This window comes from Nycticebus coucang, chromosome 2 (genome assembly GCF_027406575.1).
Source record: "Nycticebus coucang isolate mNycCou1 chromosome 2, mNycCou1.pri, whole genome shotgun sequence".
Classification (NCBI taxonomy): domain Eukaryota; kingdom Metazoa; phylum Chordata; class Mammalia; order Primates; family Lorisidae; genus Nycticebus; species Nycticebus coucang.
The window spans coordinates 133,005,941-133,028,208 of NC_069781.1; the positions used below are offsets into that span (position 1 = coordinate 133,005,941).

At 46.2% G+C, this 22,268-nt stretch overlaps 2 protein-coding genes across 4 annotated transcripts in view; both read left to right on the forward strand.

The window, feature by feature from the left end:
* Positions 1–103: 103 nt before the first annotated feature.
* On the forward strand, positions 104–5,883 carry NGRN (neugrin, neurite outgrowth associated). The gene is made up of 3 exons (XM_053581902.1): positions 104–316; positions 650–760; positions 5,147–5,883. The coding sequence occupies exons 1-3, from the start codon at positions 153–155 to the stop codon at positions 5,754–5,756; spliced, it is 885 nt and encodes a 294-aa protein (XP_053437877.1). The 5' UTR covers positions 104–152; the 3' UTR covers positions 5,757–5,883.
* A 4,393-nt stretch (positions 5,884–10,276) lies between these two features.
* Positions 10,277–22,268, forward strand: part of VPS33B (VPS33B late endosome and lysosome associated) — a 29,730-nt gene continuing 17,738 nt past the window's right edge. The window contains exons 1-3 of one of the 3 annotated variants that reach the window (XM_053581897.1): positions 10,277–10,701; positions 15,602–15,682; positions 16,030–16,091. In XM_053581897.1, the coding sequence (XP_053437872.1) occupies positions 10,606–10,701; positions 15,602–15,682; positions 16,030–16,091 (239 nt within the window). In that variant the 5' untranslated portion in view covers positions 10,277–10,605. Of the gene's footprint in view, positions 10,702–15,601; positions 15,683–16,029; positions 16,092–22,268 lie in introns of those variants that run through there. The other 2 variants (XM_053581896.1, XM_053581898.1) reach the window with 2 other exon arrangements.

Sequence of the window (22,268 nt, forward strand, 5' to 3'; positions counted from 1 at the left end):
CCGCCGCAGACCAGCTCTTATTGACCTCTGGCCAATCAAAGCCGGAGACGCTGGGACCACCCAGCCTCTGCTCGTCCCGCCCCCTACTTCCGCTACCGCCCCTACTTCCGGCGCCGGGCGCTGAGAGGCCCTGGAAACTCGGCTGTTTCGACATGGCGGTGACCCTAAGTCTCTTGCTGGGCAGGCGTGTGCGCGTTGCCGTCGCGCGCTCTGGGGTCGCGACCAGGGGGGTGGTGGGCACGGGCCTCTTCGCTCGCGAGTCAGACCTGGACTCCGACTGGGAGCTGGAGGAGCGGGAGCTGCAGGAAGTGGAGAGGTACCGGCTCCTCCCGGGGCCCCTGGTCTGAGGCAGGGCCGCGCCCTTTGCCGCCTGTGTTAAGGGTGCAGGGTCGGGTGTTCAGCTCCCTCGGGACCACGAGTCCCTTCGTCAGGGACGGTTTCGTTTCTGGTGTAGTGAGTCTGGCCTGCTTGGTCAGTTGTAGCCGTTAGACTCCCGGGGTACTGTGCGGAGCCACTGTAAACTGCAGCAGGGCCCCGTTGCGCTCGCGAACCCGGAGAAGAGGGCCGAGCATCTGTGATTTAGCCTAAGGCTGTTCAGACACCCTTCTTGCTTCCACATACGGCTTCTGCCATTGGTTTTCTCCCCCAGCACCCTGAAACGACAGAGAAAAGCAATCCGATTCCAGAAAATTCGGAGGCAAATGGAAGCCTCCTGTTCCCCGCCCCGAACCCTGACGTGGGCAGCCATGGAGCAGATCCGGTGAGACTCATGGTACCTTTAGCGTGTCTGTTTAATGGGACGAGACAAGAAGGGGATCTAATGGGATACTAGGGCACGGGTTTGGCTTTTTTAGTATTGCTTTTATATTTTATTTATTTTTATTTATTTATTTTTTTTTTTGAGACGAGTCACACTTATTACCCCTTGGTAGAGTGCCGTAGTGTCACAGCTCACAGCAACCTCCAAATCCTTGGGCTTAGGCGATTCTCTTGCCTCAGCCTCCCGAGTAGCTGGGATTACAGGCGCCCGCCATGATGCCGGGCTATTTTTTTGTTGCAGTTTGGCCGGGGCTGGGTTTGAACCCACCACCCTCGGTATATGGGGCTGGCACTTTACCCACTGAACCACAGGTGCCACCCTGCTTTTATATTTTTAATATTAATATTATTTTAGAGACATTGTCTCATTTTGTCGCCCTTGGTAGACTTCTCTGGCGTCATAGCTCACAGCAATCTCAAATTCCTGGGCTCAAGAGATTCTCTTGCCTCAGCCTCCCAAGTAGCTGGAACTGCAGGTGCCTGACACAACGCCTGCAATTTTTTCTATTTTTAGTAGGGCTGGGATCTAGCTCTTGGTCAGTCTGGTCTCAAACTCCTGAGCTCAGGTGATCCACCTGCCTCAGCCTCCCAAAGTGCTGGGCTTACAGGCATGAGCCATGATGCCTGGCCTCGCTTACTTCTTATCATTGCAATTTTGTAACAGAAAATTAGAGTAGTATAAGGAATTTTTATAAAATAGTTACCTAGATTTAATAGTTTTCAACGTTGTGACACGGTTCATTTTTTTCTGAAAATCGTAAATAAGAAATTGCAGACATTACAACATACATTTTGATGTTCACTGCCCAACATACAGTATTGTGTTTTTGTGGTCATGTGCATTTTTCTGAAGAGAAGATCTATAGCTTAAATACTACATTTTATAGGCTTGGTGCCTGTGGCTCAAGTGGCTAAGGCGCCAGCCACATACACCTGAGCTGGCGGGTTGGAATCTAGCCTGGGCCCACCAAACAACAATGACAGCTGCAACTAAAAAATAGCCGGGTGTTACGGCAGGCATCAGAGCTCGCAGCACCCTCCAACTCTTGGGCTTAGGTGATTTTTTTTCCCTCAGCCTCCCAAGTAGCTGGGACTACAGGCGCCTGTCACAACGCCCACCTATTTTTTTTGTTGTTGTTGCAATTTGGCCAAGGCGGAGTTCGAACCTGCCACCCTTGGTATATGGGGCCAGTGCTTTACCCACTGAGCCACAGGTGCCACCTGTAAGTACAATTTTTAAATAATGTTTTTGTTATTTTCAGGTGTCCTTATGCAAATACAAGCAAATATGAACACAGATTTTTTTTTTTTTTTTTGTGGTTTTTGGCCGGGGCTGGGTTTGAACCCGCCACGTCCGGCATATGGGACCTGCGCCCTACTCCTTGGGCCACAGGCGCCGCCCTGAACACAGATATTTTTTATTTTATTTTTTGAGACAGAGCCTCAAGCTGTCGCCCTGGGTAGAGTGCTTTGCTATCACAGCTCACAGCAACCTCCTACTATTGGGCTTAAACGATTTTCCTGCCTTAGCCTCCCAAGTAGCTGCAACTACAGGCACCTGTCACAGTGCTCTGCCATTTTTTGGTTGTAGTTGTCATTGTTGTTTGGCTGGCCCAGGCTGGATTCAGGCCCTCCAGCTCTGGTGTATGTGGCTGGCGCCCTAGCTGCTTGAGCCACAGGCACCGAGCCTGAACACAGATTTTTAATTTCACCTCCTGAATTATTAAGTGACACACTATAAATACTGTTCCACACTTCTCTTTTTTTTACTTGATATCTCCTGTAGGTTGGGCGGCGCCTGTGGCTCAGTGAGGAGGGCGCCGGCCCCATATACCGAGGGTGGCGGGTTCAAACCCGGCCCCGGCCAAACTGCAACCAAAAAATAGCCGGGCGTTGTGGCAGGCGCCTGTAGTCCCAGCTGCTCGGGAGGCTGAGGCAAGAGAATCGCGTAAGCCCAAGAGTTAGAGGTTGCTGTGAGCTGTGTGACGCCACGGCACTCTACCCGAGGGCGGTACAGTGAGACTCTGTCTCTACAAAAAAAAAAAAAAAAAAAAAGATATCTCCTGTAGGTCTTCCCATTTTGCAAGAGAGAACAATTATTTTTTTATAGATAACATAGTAAGCCATAGTTTATTTAACCTGTCTATTATGATGGGCTTAAGTGATTCTTTTGCCTCAGCCTCGCAAGTAGCTCAGACTACAGGCGCCTGCCACAATGCCCAGCTATTTTGTTTTGTAGTCTTTGTTTTGCAGGCCGGGTCTGGTTTGAACCTTCCATCTCTGGTGTATGTGGCTGGTGCCCTAGCTGCTGAGCGATAGATGCGGAACCTAAACTGAATTCCTTTTTTTTTTTTTGGGACGTTGTCTCAAGCTGTTGCCCTGGGTAGAGTGCTGTGGTGTCACTGTTCACAGCAACCTCAAACTCTTGGGCTTGAGCAATTCTCTTGCCTCAGCCTCCCAAGTAGCTGGGACTACAGGCACCTGCCTTAACACCTGGCTGTTTTTTTGTTGTTGTTGAATTGTCATTGTTCTAGCTGGCCTAGGCTGAGTTCAAACCCACCAGCTTCAGTGTATGTGGCTGGCGCCCTATCCACTGAGCTACAGGCAACGCCTAAACTGATTTAACATTCCCTTCTCCCTCTACTCCAGGGTACCATTCCCATCTTCTCCCCCCTCCCCTTTCTAGGGGCTGCTTTTCTCCTTTCTGGGCTCCTCTTATCTTAAATACCGCTGTTAGAGTTGTGTGCTTAGTCATTTTGGTTCACTCTGCATGTTTCCCTGCCTGAGGCTACTTGTGACTTCAGTCACCCCTACTGTTGGCTTATGACTTCCAAACCTACCATCTTTAGTGTACGTTTTTCTTCTGAGATATAAACCAGGTATTCAACTATGTACCAGACATCTGTTTTGGACTTCACTCTTTCCTCAAATTCAACTATACAAAACAGAATTCATCACTGTTCTCTGACAGTTTAATTTTGTTCCTATTCTTCCTGTTATCTACCAATTGCCCAAGCTAAAATCCTGAATCTTGGTCTTGATACTTCCTCTCTCAATTTTAAGTTCCTTAGTGCCAAGTTCCACCATTTGACTTTCCAAAATATTTCTCAACTCCTATGTTTTATTGCCACTGTCTCAGTCCAGACTGCCTCTTGCTCAGTCTTTCTGCCTATACCTTTGCCATTGAAAAGCTACCATATGTTGAACTTCAGAATGAAAATTTACCCATGGCATGCCACTGCTTAAAATGCTTGGGGCACTGTTGCCTTGGGATAAATTCTAGACTTATAAGCATGACATCATCTTTCTCCCACCCTCACTGTTAGGTGGGTTTTTCCCTTCAACATGATGTGCTGTTGACTCTGCCACCAACACCTTTGATCTCTTGTTCTTTCCTCCCTTTGCCAGCTTCTTACTCATTTTCATCCTTTCAGAGTAACTCTAGCTTAGACTTTGTTTGAGACAGAGTCTCACTCTGCCCCCTGGCATTGAGTGCTGTGGCTTCATAGTTCACAGCAACCTCAAACTCTTGGGTTCAAGGGATCCTCTTGGCTCAGCCTCCTGAGTAGCTGGAATTAGAGGCACCCAACACAATGCCCAGCTGTTTTTTAGAAAACAGGGTTTCCCTTTTGCTCAGGCTGGTCTCGAACCTCTTGAGCTCTGGCGATCCACCTACCTCAGCCTCCCAGAATGCTAGGATTACAGACATGAGCCACTGCACCTAGCCTAGTTTAGACTTCTTGAAGCAATTCAGGTATGTCTCTACCAGCAAACCATGCTCTGAAGGGAAGGATAGTCCTCATCCCTAAGATGCAGCATTGGTATTAGATGACAGGAAGATGCGTTCACGTGATAGGAAATGAAGTGACCTGACTGAGAGTAGTCAGTTGCTGCTCTTGAAGCACAAGAGTAGAAAACCATTAAACTGGCACAAGAAAGAAAGACTATGCTTGCTGCTTTTTCTAGTCCTCTTTTTCCTTTTTTATTACTAATATCATTTTTTTTTTTTTTGAGACATTTTTATCATGTCGCCCTCAGTAGAGTGTTGTGGCATCACACCTCACATCAACCTCAAACTCATGGGCTTAAGCAATTCTCTTGCCTCAACCTCCCAAGTAGCTGGGACTACAGGTGCCCACCATAATGCCCGGCTATTTTTTTGCTGCAGTTGTCATTGTTGTTTAGCAGACCGGGACTGGTTTTGAACCCACCAGCCTCAGTTTATGTGGCTGGCGCCCTAACCACTGTGCTACGGGCGCCAAGCCATAATATAAGATATTTTGACAGGAGACTTCTTCATAACTTGAAAACCTGCTTTTTCCCATAGGTATTTACACAAGGAATTTGCAGAGTCCTGGTCAGTTCCCAGGTTGGCTGAAGGCTTTGATGTCAGCACTGATGTGATCCGAAGGGTTTTAAAAAGCAAGTTTGTACCCACATTGGAGAAGAAACTGAAGCAAGATCAGAAAGTTCTTAAGAAAGCTAGGTTTGCCCACTCACTGCAGCAGATCCCTGGCCCTGGACGTACCTCGAAGCCACTCTCTGCAGGTTACTCTGTATTAGGCCCTTTGCTGATGCCAGGGGATGAGGCTTCATCCAAAAGCCAGAGTCACAGCATGGCTTTGAAATTGATAGAGTCAAACTCTCAAAGTACAAATACACCAAGTAGACAGAAGGGAAGGAATAAAGGATTCCAGAAACTCGAGGAGAGTTCTGTGCCTGTCCCTGCAGCCCTGGATCATCAGAGAGCACTGCAGAAATGTTCTACGAGTGATTGTGAGGGCACCCCACAAGCTCACAATGATGGATTGCCAAGCAATGAGAAGTTGTTGGAGTTGAAGGCAGGGGAACTGGGTGACCAGAATGTCAGCAACAAAGTAGTGCAGAGGGGGCGGGAGTTCTTTGACAGCAGTGGGAACTTCTTGTACAGAGTTTGAGCCGGGCTTGGCCTGTGGCAGTGCCTCATGAAACACAACTGGGGGCGGTGCCTGTGGCTCAGTCCGTAGGGCGCTGGCCCCATATGCCGAGGGTGGTAGGTTCAAACCCGGCCCCCGCCAAACTGCAACCAAAAAATAGCCGGGCGTTGTGGCGGGCGCCTGTAGTCCCAGCTACTCGGGAGGCTGAGGCAAGAGAATTGCTTAAGCCCAGGAGTTGGAGGTTGCTGTGAGCTGTGTGAGGCCACGGCACTCTACTGAGGGCCATAAAGTGAGACTCTGTCTCTACAAGAAAAAACACACACACAACTGGGGAAGTTTATTTGTAGCTGCCTGGATTTGTGTATGGATTAGCCACCTTGGAATAGGAGGAAGTGATGAGCCTGGAACGGGGCAGGAAAGAGCTGGTTGGATCTTCAGGCTTCTGGAGGCACTACCAACATCTAACCCCTGGAGACCTTTTCTTTTTTTTTTTTTTTTTTTTTGGCCAGGGCTGGGTTTGAACTCGCCACCTCTGGCATATGGGACCGGCGCCCTACTTCTTGAGCCACAGGTGCCGCCAAAATCCCAACTTTTTTTTTTTTTGGAGACCTTTTCTTACTTGAGCTCTGTTGAAAACCAACCCAGGTTGTATGCATTGTTACTGAGTTTCTGTGATACTTGCAATATATGTTTGGGAGGAAATGAAAAGTTTGCCTTCTGACTTCTTTTTGAGTCTCAAGCTGTCACCCTGGGCAGAGTGTCGTGGCGTTAGAGCTCACAGCAACCTCCAACTCAGGCTCAAGCAATCCTCTTACCTCAGTTTTTTTTTTTTTTTGTAGAGACAGAGTCTTAATTTATTGCCCTCGGTAGAGTGCCATGGCGTCACACTGCTCACAGCAACCTCCAACTCCTGCGCTTAGGCGATTCTCTTGCCTCAGCCTCCCAAGTAGCTGGGACAACAGGCACCCGCTGCAATGCCAGGCTATATTTTTGTTGCAGTTCGGCTGGGGCCGGGTTTGAACCCACCGCCCTCGGTATATGGGGCCAGTGTCCTACCCACTGAGCCACAGGCGCCGGCCTAGTTTTTCTATTCTTAGTAGAGAATGGGGGTCTTTTTTGCTCAGGCTGGTCTTGAACTCATGAGCTCAAGCAATCCACCTGTCTCAGCCTCCTAGAGTGCTAGGATTACAGGCATGAGCCACTGCGCCCAGCCTACTTTCTTGATTGGTGAACACTAACAGTTCTGGAACTGCTTAGTTAATTGGTTTTTCTTATATGCAGAATAAAGTAAAATGTAGCAGTCTGTGTTGTGTGTTGCTCCCTGGGCTGAGAGGGTTTACCTGTAAACCTTGTAGAGAGAGGGAAGGGAAGGATCATTGTTGTTGAACATGGGGAGAGAAATGGAACTAGAGGAATGCCCAACAGAGCACCCTGCTCAGTGATAGTTTTTTTTTTTTTTTTCTTTTTTGAGACAGTCTCACTTTGTCACCCTCTGTAAAGCTCACAGCAACCTTCAGCTTGGGTAAGGTTCTCTTGAGATCTGAGGGAAGATCAGTGATAGGTTTTGACAATCAAAAAATAAACATCTTAGTTGCTGGGGTTCAGAAAGATTGGGAAGTGGGGTTTGACCAAAAATCCAAAGCAGGCAAGGCTTTAGGACCCTCTACAAAAACCCTAGCTACATTCTAAAGCTTAAATCTAATGGTTTATAACTAGATTGCTATAAAAGTCTGTGGGGGGTAGGCATAAATAGATATATAAGCCCCTTAAAAATAAGGGGTTGGACTCTAAGATGGCTGTTAACTGGTATCACTAAGACTTAAACCCAGGCCTCATCATTAATTTAGGGCTTCTAGAGTTCCAGCAATATGGCACTGTCTGGCATAATATGCGATTCTCTTAGAAATATTACCAGAAATTCTGGTTTCAAATAGAATGAGACATGCAAATGACGTTGAGTCTGATGACAGCTTTCAGCCATGATTTGCTTTAACAATGTACCAGCAATACCAGCAAAAGTTGGACACTCAAAAAAGTTTAGATGAGTTAGGATGTTAAAATTAATGAAAAACACTGACATTCCAGCTCTGTCATTTCCACTCTGGAATCTCATTGCTATTTTAAATGTCAATAGCAATTACTTCATCTGTTGCCCTGGGTAGAGTGCGATGGCATCATAGCTCACAGCAACCTCCAACTCCTGGGCTCAAGAGATTCTCTTGCCTCTGCCTCCCAAGTAGCTGGGACTACAGGCGCCTGCCACAACGCCTGGCTATTTTTTTGGTTGCATTATTGTTTGTCAGGCCCTGGCTGGATTCAAACCGGCAAGCTCCAGATGTATGTGATGGCACCTTAGCAGCTTGAGCCACAGACTCAGAGCCTCTTTTTTTTTTTTTTTTTTGTGGTTTTTGGCCAGGGCTGGGTTTGAACCGGCCACCTCCGGCATATGGGACCAGTGCCCTACTCCTTGAGCCACAGGCACTGCCCCAGCCTCTTTTTTTTTTTTTTTTAAAGACAGTCTCTTGTCACCCTGGGCAGAGTGCTATCAGCGCTTATAGCAACCTCAAACTCTTGGGCTCAAGTGATCTTGCCTTAGCCTCCCAAGTAGCTGGGACTGTAGGCACCCACCACTATACCTGGCTAGTTTTTTTTGTTTTTTTTTAGAGACAGTCTTGCTCCGTTGCCCTCGGTAGAGTGCCTTGGCGTCACAGCTCACAACTACCTCCAGCTCTTAGGCTTTGGCGATTCTCTTGCCTCAGTCTCCCGAGTAGCTGGGACTACAGACGCCCACCACAATACCCGGCTATTTTTTTAAATTGCAGTTTGGCGGGGAATGGGTTTGAACCTGCCACCCTTGGTGTACAGGCCGGTGCCCTACTCACTGAGCCACAGGTGCTGCCCAGGGGCTATTTTTTGTTGCAATTTTCCGGGGACTGGGTTGAACCGCTGCCCAATTGTCTAGTTTTTCTATTTTTAGTAGAGACAGATCATACTCTTTTTTTTAGGCTGTTGCAACTCCTGAGTTTAAGCGATCTTCCAGAGTGCTGAGATTACAGGCTTGAGCCACCGCATCTGGTCCCCCATGATATCTTAACATACTCCTATTATCTGGTTTTGGCCACGAGTAATGCTCTGTATTTCTCTACGTCTCACCAGGAAATGACATGATGGTATGATCAGAGAGTTTAGGTTTTGTTACCCTGATGTAGCCATATGTCTCTCATAACTTTTTATTGCTTTAATTTTTTTTTTTTTCCTGGAGACAGAGTCTCACTTTACCACCCTCGGTAAGAGTGCCTGGCGTTACAGCTCACAAATTTGAACCCGCCACCTTCGGTATATGGGGCCGGCACCCTACTCAATGAGCCACAGTCACCGCCCGTTGCTTTTTTTTTTTTTTTTAAGTAGATACAGATCATTTTCATCAAGTTTCCTCATTTCTCCTCCCACTCCATCCGCAGTCCCAAAGGTGCTCAGTTTTCTAAAAAAAAGTTTTCTACTATAGGTTAGTTTTTCCTGTTCTAGAACCTTATATAAATGGCGCATACGCATGTACTCTTTGGATTTGGCTGCTTTCACGTGTTACTGACGATGGAGTGCAGAGGCGATCACAGCTCACTGCAGACTCAGACTCCTAGGCTCAAAGGATTGCAGGCCCCTACCTCCGGCTAAGTTTTTCTGTTTTTTTTTGTAGAGACGGTCTCGAACTTTAGGCCTCAAGTGGACCTCCCACAGTGCTGGGATTGCAGGCAAGAGCTTCCAACCTGGCCATTTTCAGGTTTTTGTTTATTTTTTGAGTTTCACTTTGTCGACCTCGGTAGAGTGCCATTGCATCATAGCTCACGGCAACCTCAAAGCCTTGGGCTCAAGCAATTCTCTTGCCTCAGCCTCCCAAGTAACTGTGACTACAGGCGCCCACCACAGCGTCCGGCTATTTTAGGTCTCGTTCTGGCTCAGGCAGTCTACCCACTTCAGCCTCCCAGAGTGCTGGGATTATAGGCTTGAGCCACAGTGCTCTGCCCTTATCTTCAGTTTTGCTGTACGAACGTGCCCTAGTTCATCCATTTTCTCACAAACTCAAATACCTGACAGTAACAGCTGGTAGGACTCAGCTTCCCTCAGATCCCAAGGCGGGTCTTCTGTCCACTCCCTCACCCCATCTTCACGCGCCTCGCCTCCCGTGGCCTCCACGCCGCGGAGCGCCTTGACCCGGCAAAGGCACCGGGCAGGTTTGACCGATCGTCAAGATCCGGGGCCACCGTCCTCCACACGCTACGTTGGTTTTGCTCATCTCACGAAGTCCTAGTAAAGATGAAGTGCCCAACCCTTATCCAAGTAAGCCAGGAGAACTGGGTGTACGTTAGATTAAGGTCTAATCGGTTTTTTTCCTAGGAAATCTCCCCTCTGGCCAGGAATGAGACGGGAAACTCAGCGCACGTCTCCGGGTTGCAATTGTCCCTTCCAGGCCGCCGTTCCGGTCTTGGACTCCCTGCGCCAGCGAGTGGGAGGGACTTCCGGGAGGTCTAGGAAGTCGCCTCTCGCGGGAGGTGGGGTTCTCCCGGCTTACTGCGGGCTTGCTGCGGGCTCCCTGTGGGTGTGACCTCGGACCCTGCTGACTGGCAGACCCGATCAGGGAGGGGCGGTTCGGGTACCGTGGCTGCAGGTCCAAGACCAGGGTGCCCCAAGGCTGCGGCTGTCTGGCCTGGAAGTGGCCCTTCATTCCAGTAATCCGGCCGAGGAGCGAGGGATCCCTTGGGGCTGGTGCCAAGGCCTGAGGTACAGCCACTTGGACTCTGCCTTGGGCCGCTGCCGGCCTTCGCAGAGCGGCGGGCATCCCCTTCCTCCACCCCGCGGCCCACGGACGGCTGCCATGGCTTTTCCTCATCGGCCGGACGCCCCCGAGCTGCCTGACTTCTCTATGCTCAAGAGGCTGGCTCGAGACCAGCTAGTCTATCTGCTAGAGCAGGTCAGTGCTCGCCACGCCTGGCGCCTCTCTGCGTCAAGTTTATCACTCACTGGACGCGTCTTTCTTCTTTGCTGAGACCTTGTGATCTTGTTCTTGGTCTTTGGTGTTGTCCTTGGAGCTTCCGCTGCAGGTCCAAAATGGAACACTCCTGGGAGAGTGTAAGAGAGTAGTAAGGGCTGCCGGGCCCTGGCCAGGGAATTAATGGAAATCACTTTTTTTTCATAGAGGAAAGCGAGACACCACTAGTGCCAGGTATCATTGGAAGTGGAAAGATGGTTAAGCGATCTTTGCCATTAGGGATCTTACCATTCCAATGTGCGCCTTATGAAACACAATTACTACACACGGGGTATCAGGTGGTGGGTGAGGGCTGTTACGGAGCTTGAGCAGTTCAGAATAAGCAGTCATCTCTAGCTAGGGTGATAAAGGTGTTTCATAGAGCTGGAGTATGAATAATAATCATATTTTCTTTGGAAATGGGAGAGTATGCGGCAAGCAGGTAGACTGGTAGGAGAAAAGTAAGGAACCAGGGAAGGACAAGGCATATATGGAAGTTACATAGAAGGCATTAAGCAGCCACTGAAAATTCTTTTTCCCCCATTTGTGGCATAGAAGAATACTTACTGATGATTCTCACAATGTCAAGTGAGGTAAATGGGCAACCAGAGGGCCAGTTAGGAATCATATATCACACTGAAGTAATGAAGGCCCATACAAAGGTGTTGTCAGTGGAAACAAAGAGAAATGGTGGGTTCGAAGTGATGTAGTAGTGAAGAAGACTCAAAAACTTCATTGGTTACAAAGGTTGAGGGAGAAGCAAAGCTGAGTGTATTAGGAAAATAATGCTACTACTGTCATTTTAAAGGATTACTGTTAAGTTGTTTGGTTAATGTCCATATTCTCCATAAGATTGAGGACAGGTAAGTCTGTTTTATTCAGCACAATTGTACCCAGTGAGTACCTAGCTTAGAGTCAAGCACATAGTGTATGCTTAATTAGCATATGTTGGCTGGGCAGGGTGGCTCATGCCTGTAATCTCAGCACTCTGGGAGGCTGAGACAGAGTGGATTGCATGAGCTCAGGAGTTTGAGACCAGCCTGAGCAAAAGCAAGACCCCGTCTCTACAAAAAAAAAAAAAAAAAAATAGAAAAACTAGCCAGGGCGGCGCCTGTGGCTTAAAGGAGTAGGGCGCTGGCCCCATATGCCAGAGGTGGCGGGTTCAAACACAGCCCCGGCCAAAAACTGCAAAAAAAAAGAAAGAAAGAAAAGAAAAACTAGCCAGCTGTTGTGCCAGATGCCTCTAGTCCCAGCTACTAGGGAGGCTACGGCAAGAGTATCACTTGAGCCCAAGAGTTTGAGGTTACTGTGAGCTGTGATGCCATGACACTCTACCCAGGGAGACAGAGTGAGTCTTAGTCTCAAAAAAAAAAAAGCATGTGTTATATAAACATGGAATGGAAATGAGAAAAAGAATTAGAAAGAGGAACAGACTTAGGAGGGAAGTTGGTTTTGTTTGGTTTTGGATGTGGGGACGTTGAGAAGCTGGTAGGAAATGCAGAGCATGTGCCAGCCGTCCCAGGTGAAGCAGGTTTGAGTTAGATTCAGACTAGGCAACACAGACACTGATCTCTAACAAAAACAAAAAAGGAAATGCAGCTTGTAAGCTTGTAACACCCAGCAGATAGAAACATAGAACTGCAGCTCCAATGTGAGACAATCATATTTTATTTCTTTTTTATGTGCTAGCATATTATATATGTGTGATATACACATAGAAGGCATGAAACAAACATCTTCGGAATTGAAGAAAGGTGCTAGTTAAATCCAATAGTTGAGGTGAGATCAACATGAAAGAGACCTGATGACACCAAGGATAGAAACTTATAAATGGAGTATGGTAAGAAAGAGGAACCCACAAGGAGACCCAGTATGGCCAAAGTGGATCTCTGTGCAATAAACAATATCCTGTCCACACTAACTTCTGCCCTTATTCTTATTAATGGGCACTGCTACTCAAACTTGAAACACCAGAGTCATCTCTGACTCCTCTTCCCCCTCAACTAACTGAAACGGTTGCTGAGCCCCATAGATACTTCCTTTCATATGCTTTTTTATAATGATTATAAAATAACATTTGTATATTATAGAAAATATAAGATGAGGGAAAGTATGGAGAAAAAAATCACTTATAATCCTACCATCAGATATAGGCATTATCACTGTTAATTTCTTCGAAGTATTTAAGAAAAATTACACTTCTTTTTTTTTTTCTTGGAGATAGAGTCTCACTGTGTTGCCCTTGGTAGAGTGCCGTGGTGTCTCAACTCACGGCAACCTCCAACTCTTGGGCTTAAGCGATTCTCTTGCCTCAGCCTCCCAAGTATCTGGGGGTACAGGTGCTTGCCGTAATGCCCAGCTATTTTTTTGTTATAGTTGTCATTGTTATTTTTAGTAGGCCTGGTTTGGGTTTGAACCTGCCAGCCCTGCTGAGTTATGGGTGCTGGCTTAGAAAAATTACCCTTCTGGGCGGCACCTGTGGCTCAATGGAGTAGGGTGCTGGCCCCATATGATGGAGGTGGCGGGTTCAAGCCCAGCCCCAGCCAACAGCGCAAAAAAAAAAGAAAAATTACCCTTCTATATATCTCTTAACCTATCTCTGTTCATAGTCTAAGTCTGGTCCTTTTATTTATTTATTTATTTATTTATTTTGTAGAGACAGAGTCTCACTTTATGGCCCTTGGTAGAGTGCCGTGGCCTCACCCAGCTCACAGCAACCTCCAACTCCTGGGCTTAAGCGATTCTCTTGCCTCAGCCTCCCGAGCAGCTGGGACTACAGGCGCCTGCCACAATGCCCGGCTATCCTTTTATTTATTTTTGAGACAGAGTCTCATTATGTCACCTTTGGTAGAGTGCAATGGTGTCACAGCTCACAGCAACCTCAAACTCTTGGGCTTAAGCGATTGTCTTGCCTCAACCTCCCAAGTGTCTGGGACTACAGGCACCCACCACAATGCCCAGCTATTTTTTTGTTGCAGTTGTCAATGTGGGTTAGCAGGCCTGAGCTGGGTTCAAACCCACCTGCCTCGGTGTATGTGGCTGGCATCCTAACCACTGAGCTACGGGCGCAGAGACCTAAGTCAGGTCCTTACTCATTCCCACGTGCTTTGGCTGGTTTGACTGTTGTATTAGGTCCCTAAGTGAACTCCCTGCCTCCAGTTTCTCATGTCTTCAATCCATTTTATCCACAATTGCCAGATTCATCTGACTAAAATGTCCAGCTGATTGGGATGCTTCAGCACACAAAAGCTTTTGGTTTTCTCTGTTCCATAGAGGTTCAAGGCCAGACTCCTAATCTGGCATTTGGAGCCCCTCACACTCAATTCTAGGCAACTGTTTCAGCCTTACTTCCCACCATTCCCTACACACATTTTCTCAGCTTCTGGCTGTCGACGTTTGGGGCTGGATAACTCTTTGTTGAAGGCTTGTCTTTTGGGTTGTAGGGTGCTTAGCAGTGTCCCTGGCCTCTACTTATTAGGTACTGATACCACCTCTCACCCAGAGTCAGATAAGCAACAATGTGTCTGGACATTGTCGGATGTCCCTTTAAGGCAGTGGTTCTCAACCATCCTAAAGCCTCAACCCTTTAATACAGTTCCTCATGTTGTGATGACCCCCAACCATAAAATTATTTTCGTTCCTACTTCATAACTATAATTTTGCTACTGTTATGAATCGTAATGTAAATATCTGATATGCAGAATATATTTTCATTGTTACAATGGAGTCACAACCCACAGATTGAGAACGGCTGCTTTAAGGGCAAAATTGTCCCTAGTTGGGAACCACTAACCAACCTGTCTCTTATTCATCCTCCCAACTGAATTGCTGCTCTGCCCTTAGCACACATTTTATGTTCCCTCTGGGGCCTTTGCTGGGTTGTACTCTTTATACTCTTGATATGTCAGCCTACCCATTTGTCAAGTGTAGTGGAGACGAAACTTCTGGTGACTTTCCCTTCCCTGTCCCTGTGACCTCTTCTTTCTCCGAACATATATGAGAACTCTGTCAGGAGTGATGGTGCAAGAATCAAATGATGGAGATTATGGGGTGGATGGGTGCTAGGGTGGTAGGGTAAGAACTATTCTGGGTTTTCTAAGTTATTGAGCATGTGCTTTTTTTTTTTTTTTTTTGAGACAGAGCCTCAAGCTGTTACCCTGGGTAGAGTGCCGTGGCGTCACAGCTCACAGCAGCCTCTAACTCCTGGGCTTAAGTGATTCTCTTGCCTCAGCCTCCCAAGTAGCTGGGACTAAAGGCACCCACCACAACGCCTGGCTATTTTTTGGTTGCAGCCGTCGTTGTTTGGTGGGCCCAGGCTGGATTCGAATCCGCCAGCTCAGGTGTATGTGGCTGGCGCCTTAGCCGCTTGAGCCACAGGCGCTGAGCCAGCATGTGCTATTTTTGTAATTAGGAGAAAAATACAATTTGAAAAGATATTTAGTAGTTAATTGAGAGGCCTGCACGGTGCAAGGTGGGATTCTGTTGTGTTTGGCTTTGTTCAGCAGGAAACCAGGCATTATTAGGAGGTAGAGTGGAGGAGGGAATGGAGAAGAGGGAAGTTGGGTATCGGCCAAGGTGAGCTGGAGGATGGATTGGCAAGGAATTAACCTGAGGAAAAAGGTAGCTATCTTTCCACTGGTACAGAAAATGAGAAGGCAAATTGGATATATACATAGAGAAATGTCCACTGCGTATACAGACAGTAAATAAAGTGCTAAGCTAGATGATGCCTAGTGCCCTTCCTACTCAAAGAGTGTTTCTGTTAGATGGTTGGCTTGAAAAATTCTCAGCTGTGAGAGCTTATGTGACCTCTGAGTGACCCAACATACTGTGTCTCCTTCAGCTTCCTGGAAAAAAGGATTTGTTCATTGAGGCAGATCTCATGAGCCCGTTGGATCGAATTGCCAATGTCTCCATTCTGAAGGTAATAGTCCTTTCCCAAGACCCTTCTGTCCTCCTTGGACAGTTTTTCTTTTGAGGAACAATGCAAATTACTAAAGAGTGACTATCCTTACAGAGCAAAAACAGGATAGCTAAATTGAATGGGCAGAGGGAGATTGAGGCTTGTTTTTTGTATTGTTTCTATGTTGTTTTAGTTTTAGTTTCTTATTGACAGTTTGAGGAAGGTTAACTGTTGTGGTTGCCAGGGGAACAATTTGATTCTTAGAATTAACATAGGTAGGAAAGCCTTAGGAAGTCCCCATCTCCCTAGCATGATTTGTGCTTTTCAAGCACTCTTATATTTGTTGTTGTGTTCAATTCTCTCTGTAGCAACATGAAGTAGACAAGCTGTACAAGGTGGAGAACAAGCCATCCCTCAGCTCCAATGAGCAGTGAGTATCTGAAAAACTGTCTCCTCTCCAAGCTGGAGGAGGTCTTTAAGGGGCACATTTGCCTTTCCTCTGTCCTTGGCTGAGATGGGCGGTTCACCTCCTTAAGCTTTACAATGTCACACCTAAGTTATTGCTTTAGCCTCCTAATGGTTCTCCCTTGTAGTTTCTTGTTTTCTCCCCCTCTAATTCATATTATCATCTATTGCTGATTGATTCATCTTTCAAAATTATTTTCATTGTGTTCTTCTCAAGATGCTTTGAGGCTTCCCATTACTTACTGAAGATTATCCAAATTGCTTATCATGGACCCCAAGGCTGTCCACAGTGTGCCCTCACATACTGCCTTCCCACTTTACCTTTTATGCATTCTCTTCAAGCCTGTATTTTTTGTTTGTTTTGAGACAGAGTCTCACTCTGTCATCCTGGGTAGAGTGCTGTGGTGTCATAGCTCACAGCATCCTCAAATTCTTGGGCTTAAGTGATTCTCTTGTCTCAGCCTCCTGATAGCTAGGATTACAGGTACCCATCACGATGTCTGACTAATTTTTCTATTTTTAATAGAGAGGAGTTCTCACTCTAGGTCAGGCTTGTCTCAAACTCCTGAGCTCAGACAGTCTACCCACCTCAGCCTCCCAGAGTGCTGGGATTACAGGCATGAGTCACCATACTCAGCCTCAAGCCTGTATTGATAGGCATGCCGACACACATCCTAGCTCTGTGCTCTGTGCCTGTGCTCTTGACACTCCCTTCACTTTGCCTGAAACTCACTGCTCTTGTGAGGAATACCCAGCTCACCTTGCTCATGAAGCTCTGTGTGGCCTCTCCAGTCCAGGGGGACTTTCTCCTGCTCTGGATTTGCATGGCATTTTGTCCTTGGTATATAGTCATATACTGCCTATTGTCCTTTTAAAAAATATCTCAAAAGGGCGGCGCCCATACCTCAGTGGCTAGGGCACTGGCCACATAAACCGAGGCTTGTGGGTTCAAACCTGGCCCAGGCCAGCTAAAACAACAATGAAACAATGATAACTGCAACAAAAAATAGCTGGGCATTATGGTGGGCACCTGTGGTCCCAGCTTCTTGGGAGGTTAAGGCAAGAGAATTGCTTGAGCTCAAGAGTTTGAGGTTGCTGTGAGCTGTGATGCCATGGCACTCTACCAGGGGCGGGGTGGGGAGGGAACAGCTTGAGACTATCTCAAAAAAAAAAAAAGAAAAAACTCAAAAAAAATCTTAAACACATAAATTATATTTATGCATAAACCATATGTTAATATGCCCTTCCTTAGAAGGAAAACTAGATACATCGTATCCATGGAGGATAAATCTGTATCTGTAGACTCCAGTTTTTTTTTTTTTTTTTTTTTTTTTATTTGGCCGGGGCTGGGTTTGAACCCACCACCTCCAGCATATGGGACCGCCCTACTCCTTGAGCCACAGGGGCCACCCTGTAGACTCCAGTTTTAAAAAATTATTTTCTATTACTTTCTTATACTTTAAAAAATTTTTTTATAATTTTTAGGGCGGTGCCTGTGGCTCAGTGAGTAGGGAACCGACCCCGTATACCAAGGGTGGCCGATTCAAACCCGGCCCCAGCCAAACTGCAACAAAAAATAGCCAGGCGTTGTGGCAGGCGCCTATAGTCCCAGCTACTTGAGAGACCGAGGCAAGAGAATCGCCTAAGCCCAAGAGCTGGAGGTTGCTGTGAGCTGTGACACAACGGCACTCTACTGAGGGTGACAAACTGGGACTGTCTCTAAAAATAAAAGAAAAAATTTTTTTATAATTTTTGGCTTGGTGCCTGTAGCTCAATGGGTAGGACCCTGGCCACATACACTGAAGCTAGCAGATTTGAGCCCGGCCCAGGCCTGCTAAACAACAATGACAATTGCAACCAAAAAATAACCTGGTGTTGTGGCAGAGCCTGTAGTCCCAGCTACTTGGGAGGCTGAGGCAAGAGAATTGCTTAAGCCCAAGAGTTTGAGGTTGCTGTGAGCTGTGACACCACAGCACTCTACCCAGTGCAACATAGTGAGACTTTGTCTCAAAAAAAAAAAAAAAATTATAATTTTTAAGAAATGTGTTTAATTTCATTTTATTTTTAGAGACAGGGTCTCGCTACATTGTCAAGCTGGATACCAGTGGCTCTTCACAGGTGTGATCATGGTGCAATATAGCACCAAACTCCTAGGCTAAAATAATTCTCCCATCTGAGCCTTTCCAGTAGTGGGGACTACATCACTGCACCTGACTATAGTTTTATTTTTATTTGTTCATTTTAATTTTTTTTTTGGAGACAGAGTCTCACTTGGTCACCCTTGGTAGAGTGCTCTGGCATCTTACCTCACAGCAACTCAACTCTTGGGCTCAAACTCTTGCCTCAGGCTCCCAAGTAGCTGGGGCTGTAGCACCCGCCACAATGCCCAGCTATTTTTTAGGGATGGAGTCTCACTGTTGCTCAGGCTCATCTCGAACCTGAACTCAGGGCAATCTACCTGCCTCAGCCTCCCAAGTGCTGGGATTACAGATGTGGGTCACCGTTCCCGGCTATTTTTTACATTTTTTTCTAATACAAGGGAATTTTTTCTCTCAAGTATGAAGAGTTTATTTTTAGCAATTTCTTTATCTACAACAAGCTAAAAGTATGTATACCACTTTAAATAAAATGTAACACATATAAAGATCAGTTATATATAAAAGTACAGTTTGACAAAGCTGGTTACATACATTTATAATTACCATCCAGATTCTGGAACAGATAATAGCCACCATCCTTTATTCTCCATTGTTCATTTACAAGCACTGATTGCCCAGCTAAATTAATTGTTAACCTTACTTCTATGCCACAAATTAATTTTGTCTTTAAACTTCAAATGAATGACATAATACAATACAGAATCTTTTATTCTTGAATTTTCCTTATTTTGTGAAATTCTCTCATCTTAGTCTATGTAGTTGTTCAGTTCTATATAGAGTTTGTTCATTTTCATTTATTCCACTGTACGAATATGTTATAATTTACTTATTCTATTGTTAATGGTTATTTTGTGCCAATTTTGACTATTGTACATCATGCTTTTTTTTTTTTTTTTTTTGAGACAGAGTCTCACTTTGTCGCCCTTGGTAGTGCTGTGGCGTCACAGCTCACAGCAACCTCAAACTCTTGGGCTTCAGTCATTCTCTTGCCTCAGCCTCCTTTGTAGCTGGGACTACAGGCACCTGCCACAATGCCTGGCTATTTTAATTTGTTTGTTTGTTTAGCAGGCTGGGCTAGGTTTGAACCCACCATCCCCGGTGCATGTGGCCGGTGCCCTAACTGTTGAGCTGTGGACGCCGAGCTGTGTACATCATGCTTTTACTCATTATATGTTTACATTTCAGTTCCATACATGTCAGGAATGAAATTAATGGATTATTGCTTATTTGTCTTTTTTTTTTTTTTTTTTTTTGAAACATAGACTGACTCAGTCACCCTAGGGTTGAGTGCTATGGCATTATAGCTCACAGCAACCTCAAACTTTTGGGCTCAAGAGATCTTCTTGCCTCAGCCTCCCAAGTAGCTAGAACTATAGGCACTTGCCACAATGTCTGGTTATTTTTTTATTTTTATTTTTTTTTATTTGTAGAGACAGAGTCTCACTCTATGGCCCTCGGTAGAGTGCCATGGCCTCACACAGCTCACAGCAACCTCCAACTCCTGGGCTCAAGCGATTCTCCTGCCTCAGCCTCCGGAGCAGCTGGGACCACAGGCGCCCGCCACAACGCCCGGCTATTTTTTGGTTGCAGTTTGGCCGGGGCTGGGCCCGAACCCGCCCCCCTCGGTATATGGGGCCGGCGCCCTACCGACTGAGCCACAGGCGCCCCCAATGTCTGGTTATTTTTAGAGATAGGGTCGTGCTAGTCCGGTCTCGAACTCCTGAGCTCAAGCAGTCCTCCTGCCTTTGCCTCCTGGAGTGTTAAGATTATAGGCGTGAGATACTGCATCCAGCCATTGCTTATTTGTATTCTTTTTTTTTTTTTTTTTTTTTGAGACAGAGTCTCATTATGTCGCCCTGGTAGAGTGCCGTGGCATCACAGCTCACAGCAACCTCAAACTTGGGTTTAAGTGATTTTCTTGCCTCAGCTTCCCAAGTAGCTGGGGCTATAGGTGCCTGCCACAACGCCCAGCTTTTTTTTTTTTTTTTTTTTGTAGTTGTTGTTTGGCAGGCCCGGGCCCAGGTTCGAACCTGCCAGTCCTGGTATATGTTCTGGTGCTCTGAGGTGCAGATGCCGAGCCAGGCTACTTATATTTTCAACTGTGGTAAATACTGGAAAACAATTTCCAAAGTGACTATACTAATTTATGATCCTAAAGACAGCATATGAGAATTCCATTTACTTTGCATCCTCATTAACATTTGGTATTTTCACCTTTTTCATTTTGACCTTTCTGGTGGCTATGTAGCATAACTCTTTATGGCTTTACTTTGCCTTTCCTCGAGAATGAACGAAGTCTTTTCAGATGGTTAGTTTCTGTGAAGAAAGTAGAAATATCCAAGTTTTTTTTTTTTTTTTGGAAACAGTCTCACTATGTCGCCCTCAGTAGAGTGCTGTGGCGTCACAGCTCACAGCAACCTCAAACTCTTGGACTTAAGCAATTCTCTCACCTCAGCCTCCTGAGTAGCTGGGACTACAGGTGCCCGCCACAATGCCTGTCTATTTTTTTTGTTGCAGTCATCATTATTATTTAACTGGCCTGGGCCAGGTTCGAACCTGCCAGCCTCAGCATATGTGGCTGGTGCTGTAACCACTATGCTACAGGCTCCGAGCCTCAAGATGTTTTTTTGATTGTCTGCAGTTTACTCATTTGATCTGTAGTTTTTGTTGTTGTTGTTTTTGAGACAGAGTTTCAAGCTGTTGCCCTGGGTAGAGTGCTATGGTGTCATATCTCATAGCAACCTCTAACTCTTGGGCTCAAGAGATCTTCCTGCCTCAGTTTTTCTATTTTTAGTAGAGACAGGGTCTCACTTTTGCTCAGGCTGGTCTCGAACTCATGAACTCAAGCTATCCACCCATCTCAGCCTCCCAGAGTGCTAGAATTACAGGCATGAGCCACCACACTCAGCCTGATTTGTAGTTCTTCTTGTTGTCTGGGTATGTATTCTCGTTAGCAGAGAAATATAGCCACAGAGAGGCAAAGGAGATACGTTGCCTGACTGCTGGAAACACCAATTCTAGATTTAGGGCAAGAGATTGAATTGAAGATTGATCCAGAGGACTGCGTCTAGATACACAGGAACCACTTGAGCTGTTGTAATCTTTTTATTTTTGAGATAGAGTCTCAAGCTGTTGCCCTGGGTAGAATGCTGTGCATCATAGCTCACAGCAACCTCCAACTCTTGGGCTCAAGCGATCCTCTTGCCTCAGTTTGTTTATTTTTAGTAGAGATGGGGTCTCACTTTTTGCTCAGGCTGGTCTCAAATCCATGAGCTCAAACAATCTACCCACCTCAGCCTCCCAGAGTGCTAGGATTATAGGTGTGAGCCATTGCACCCAGTTCTGAGCTGTTTGAATCTTGAGGCTGATAGAGAGAAAATTCTGGAAACCAGCAGGATAAACATCCTGCGGAAAGGTCACTCCAGAAGACAGAGGAAATACACAGGCTCTTCAGTGCATCCCACTTTCTTCTTCCCATTTGGCCAAATTGATTCTCACCCTGTGAGGCTGAGGCAGGAAGATTACTTAAGCCTGGGAGACCAGCCTAGGCAACATAGTGAGACCCCATCACAGATCTTCAATCCTGGATGACGGCCCCAAAATATGTTACCAGAATTTCTTCAGTAGGTCTCGGGGATTCTAAGAATGAACCCAGGGACCACAGATCAGTGGCAAGGTAGAATTTTATTAGACAGAAAGGAATATAGAAGGAGTAAAAAGCACCAGAGCTTCTGGCAAAGGGAAAGACCTAAATGGGAAGTCTTCCTTATAGTTTTATTTTTAATTAACAAATAATTGTATATTAATGGGGTACTCCTATATTATTTTAGCACTTGATTGTTACTATATTCCATATATATTACTTATTATCCTAAGTAAATTATAAATTATTTGAGAACGGGAACTCCTGTGCCCTTGATAGGGTTAACAAATGCACCCAGCTCATCACAGTATGCCTATTGTGTTGAGAGGTGTCTCCTGTG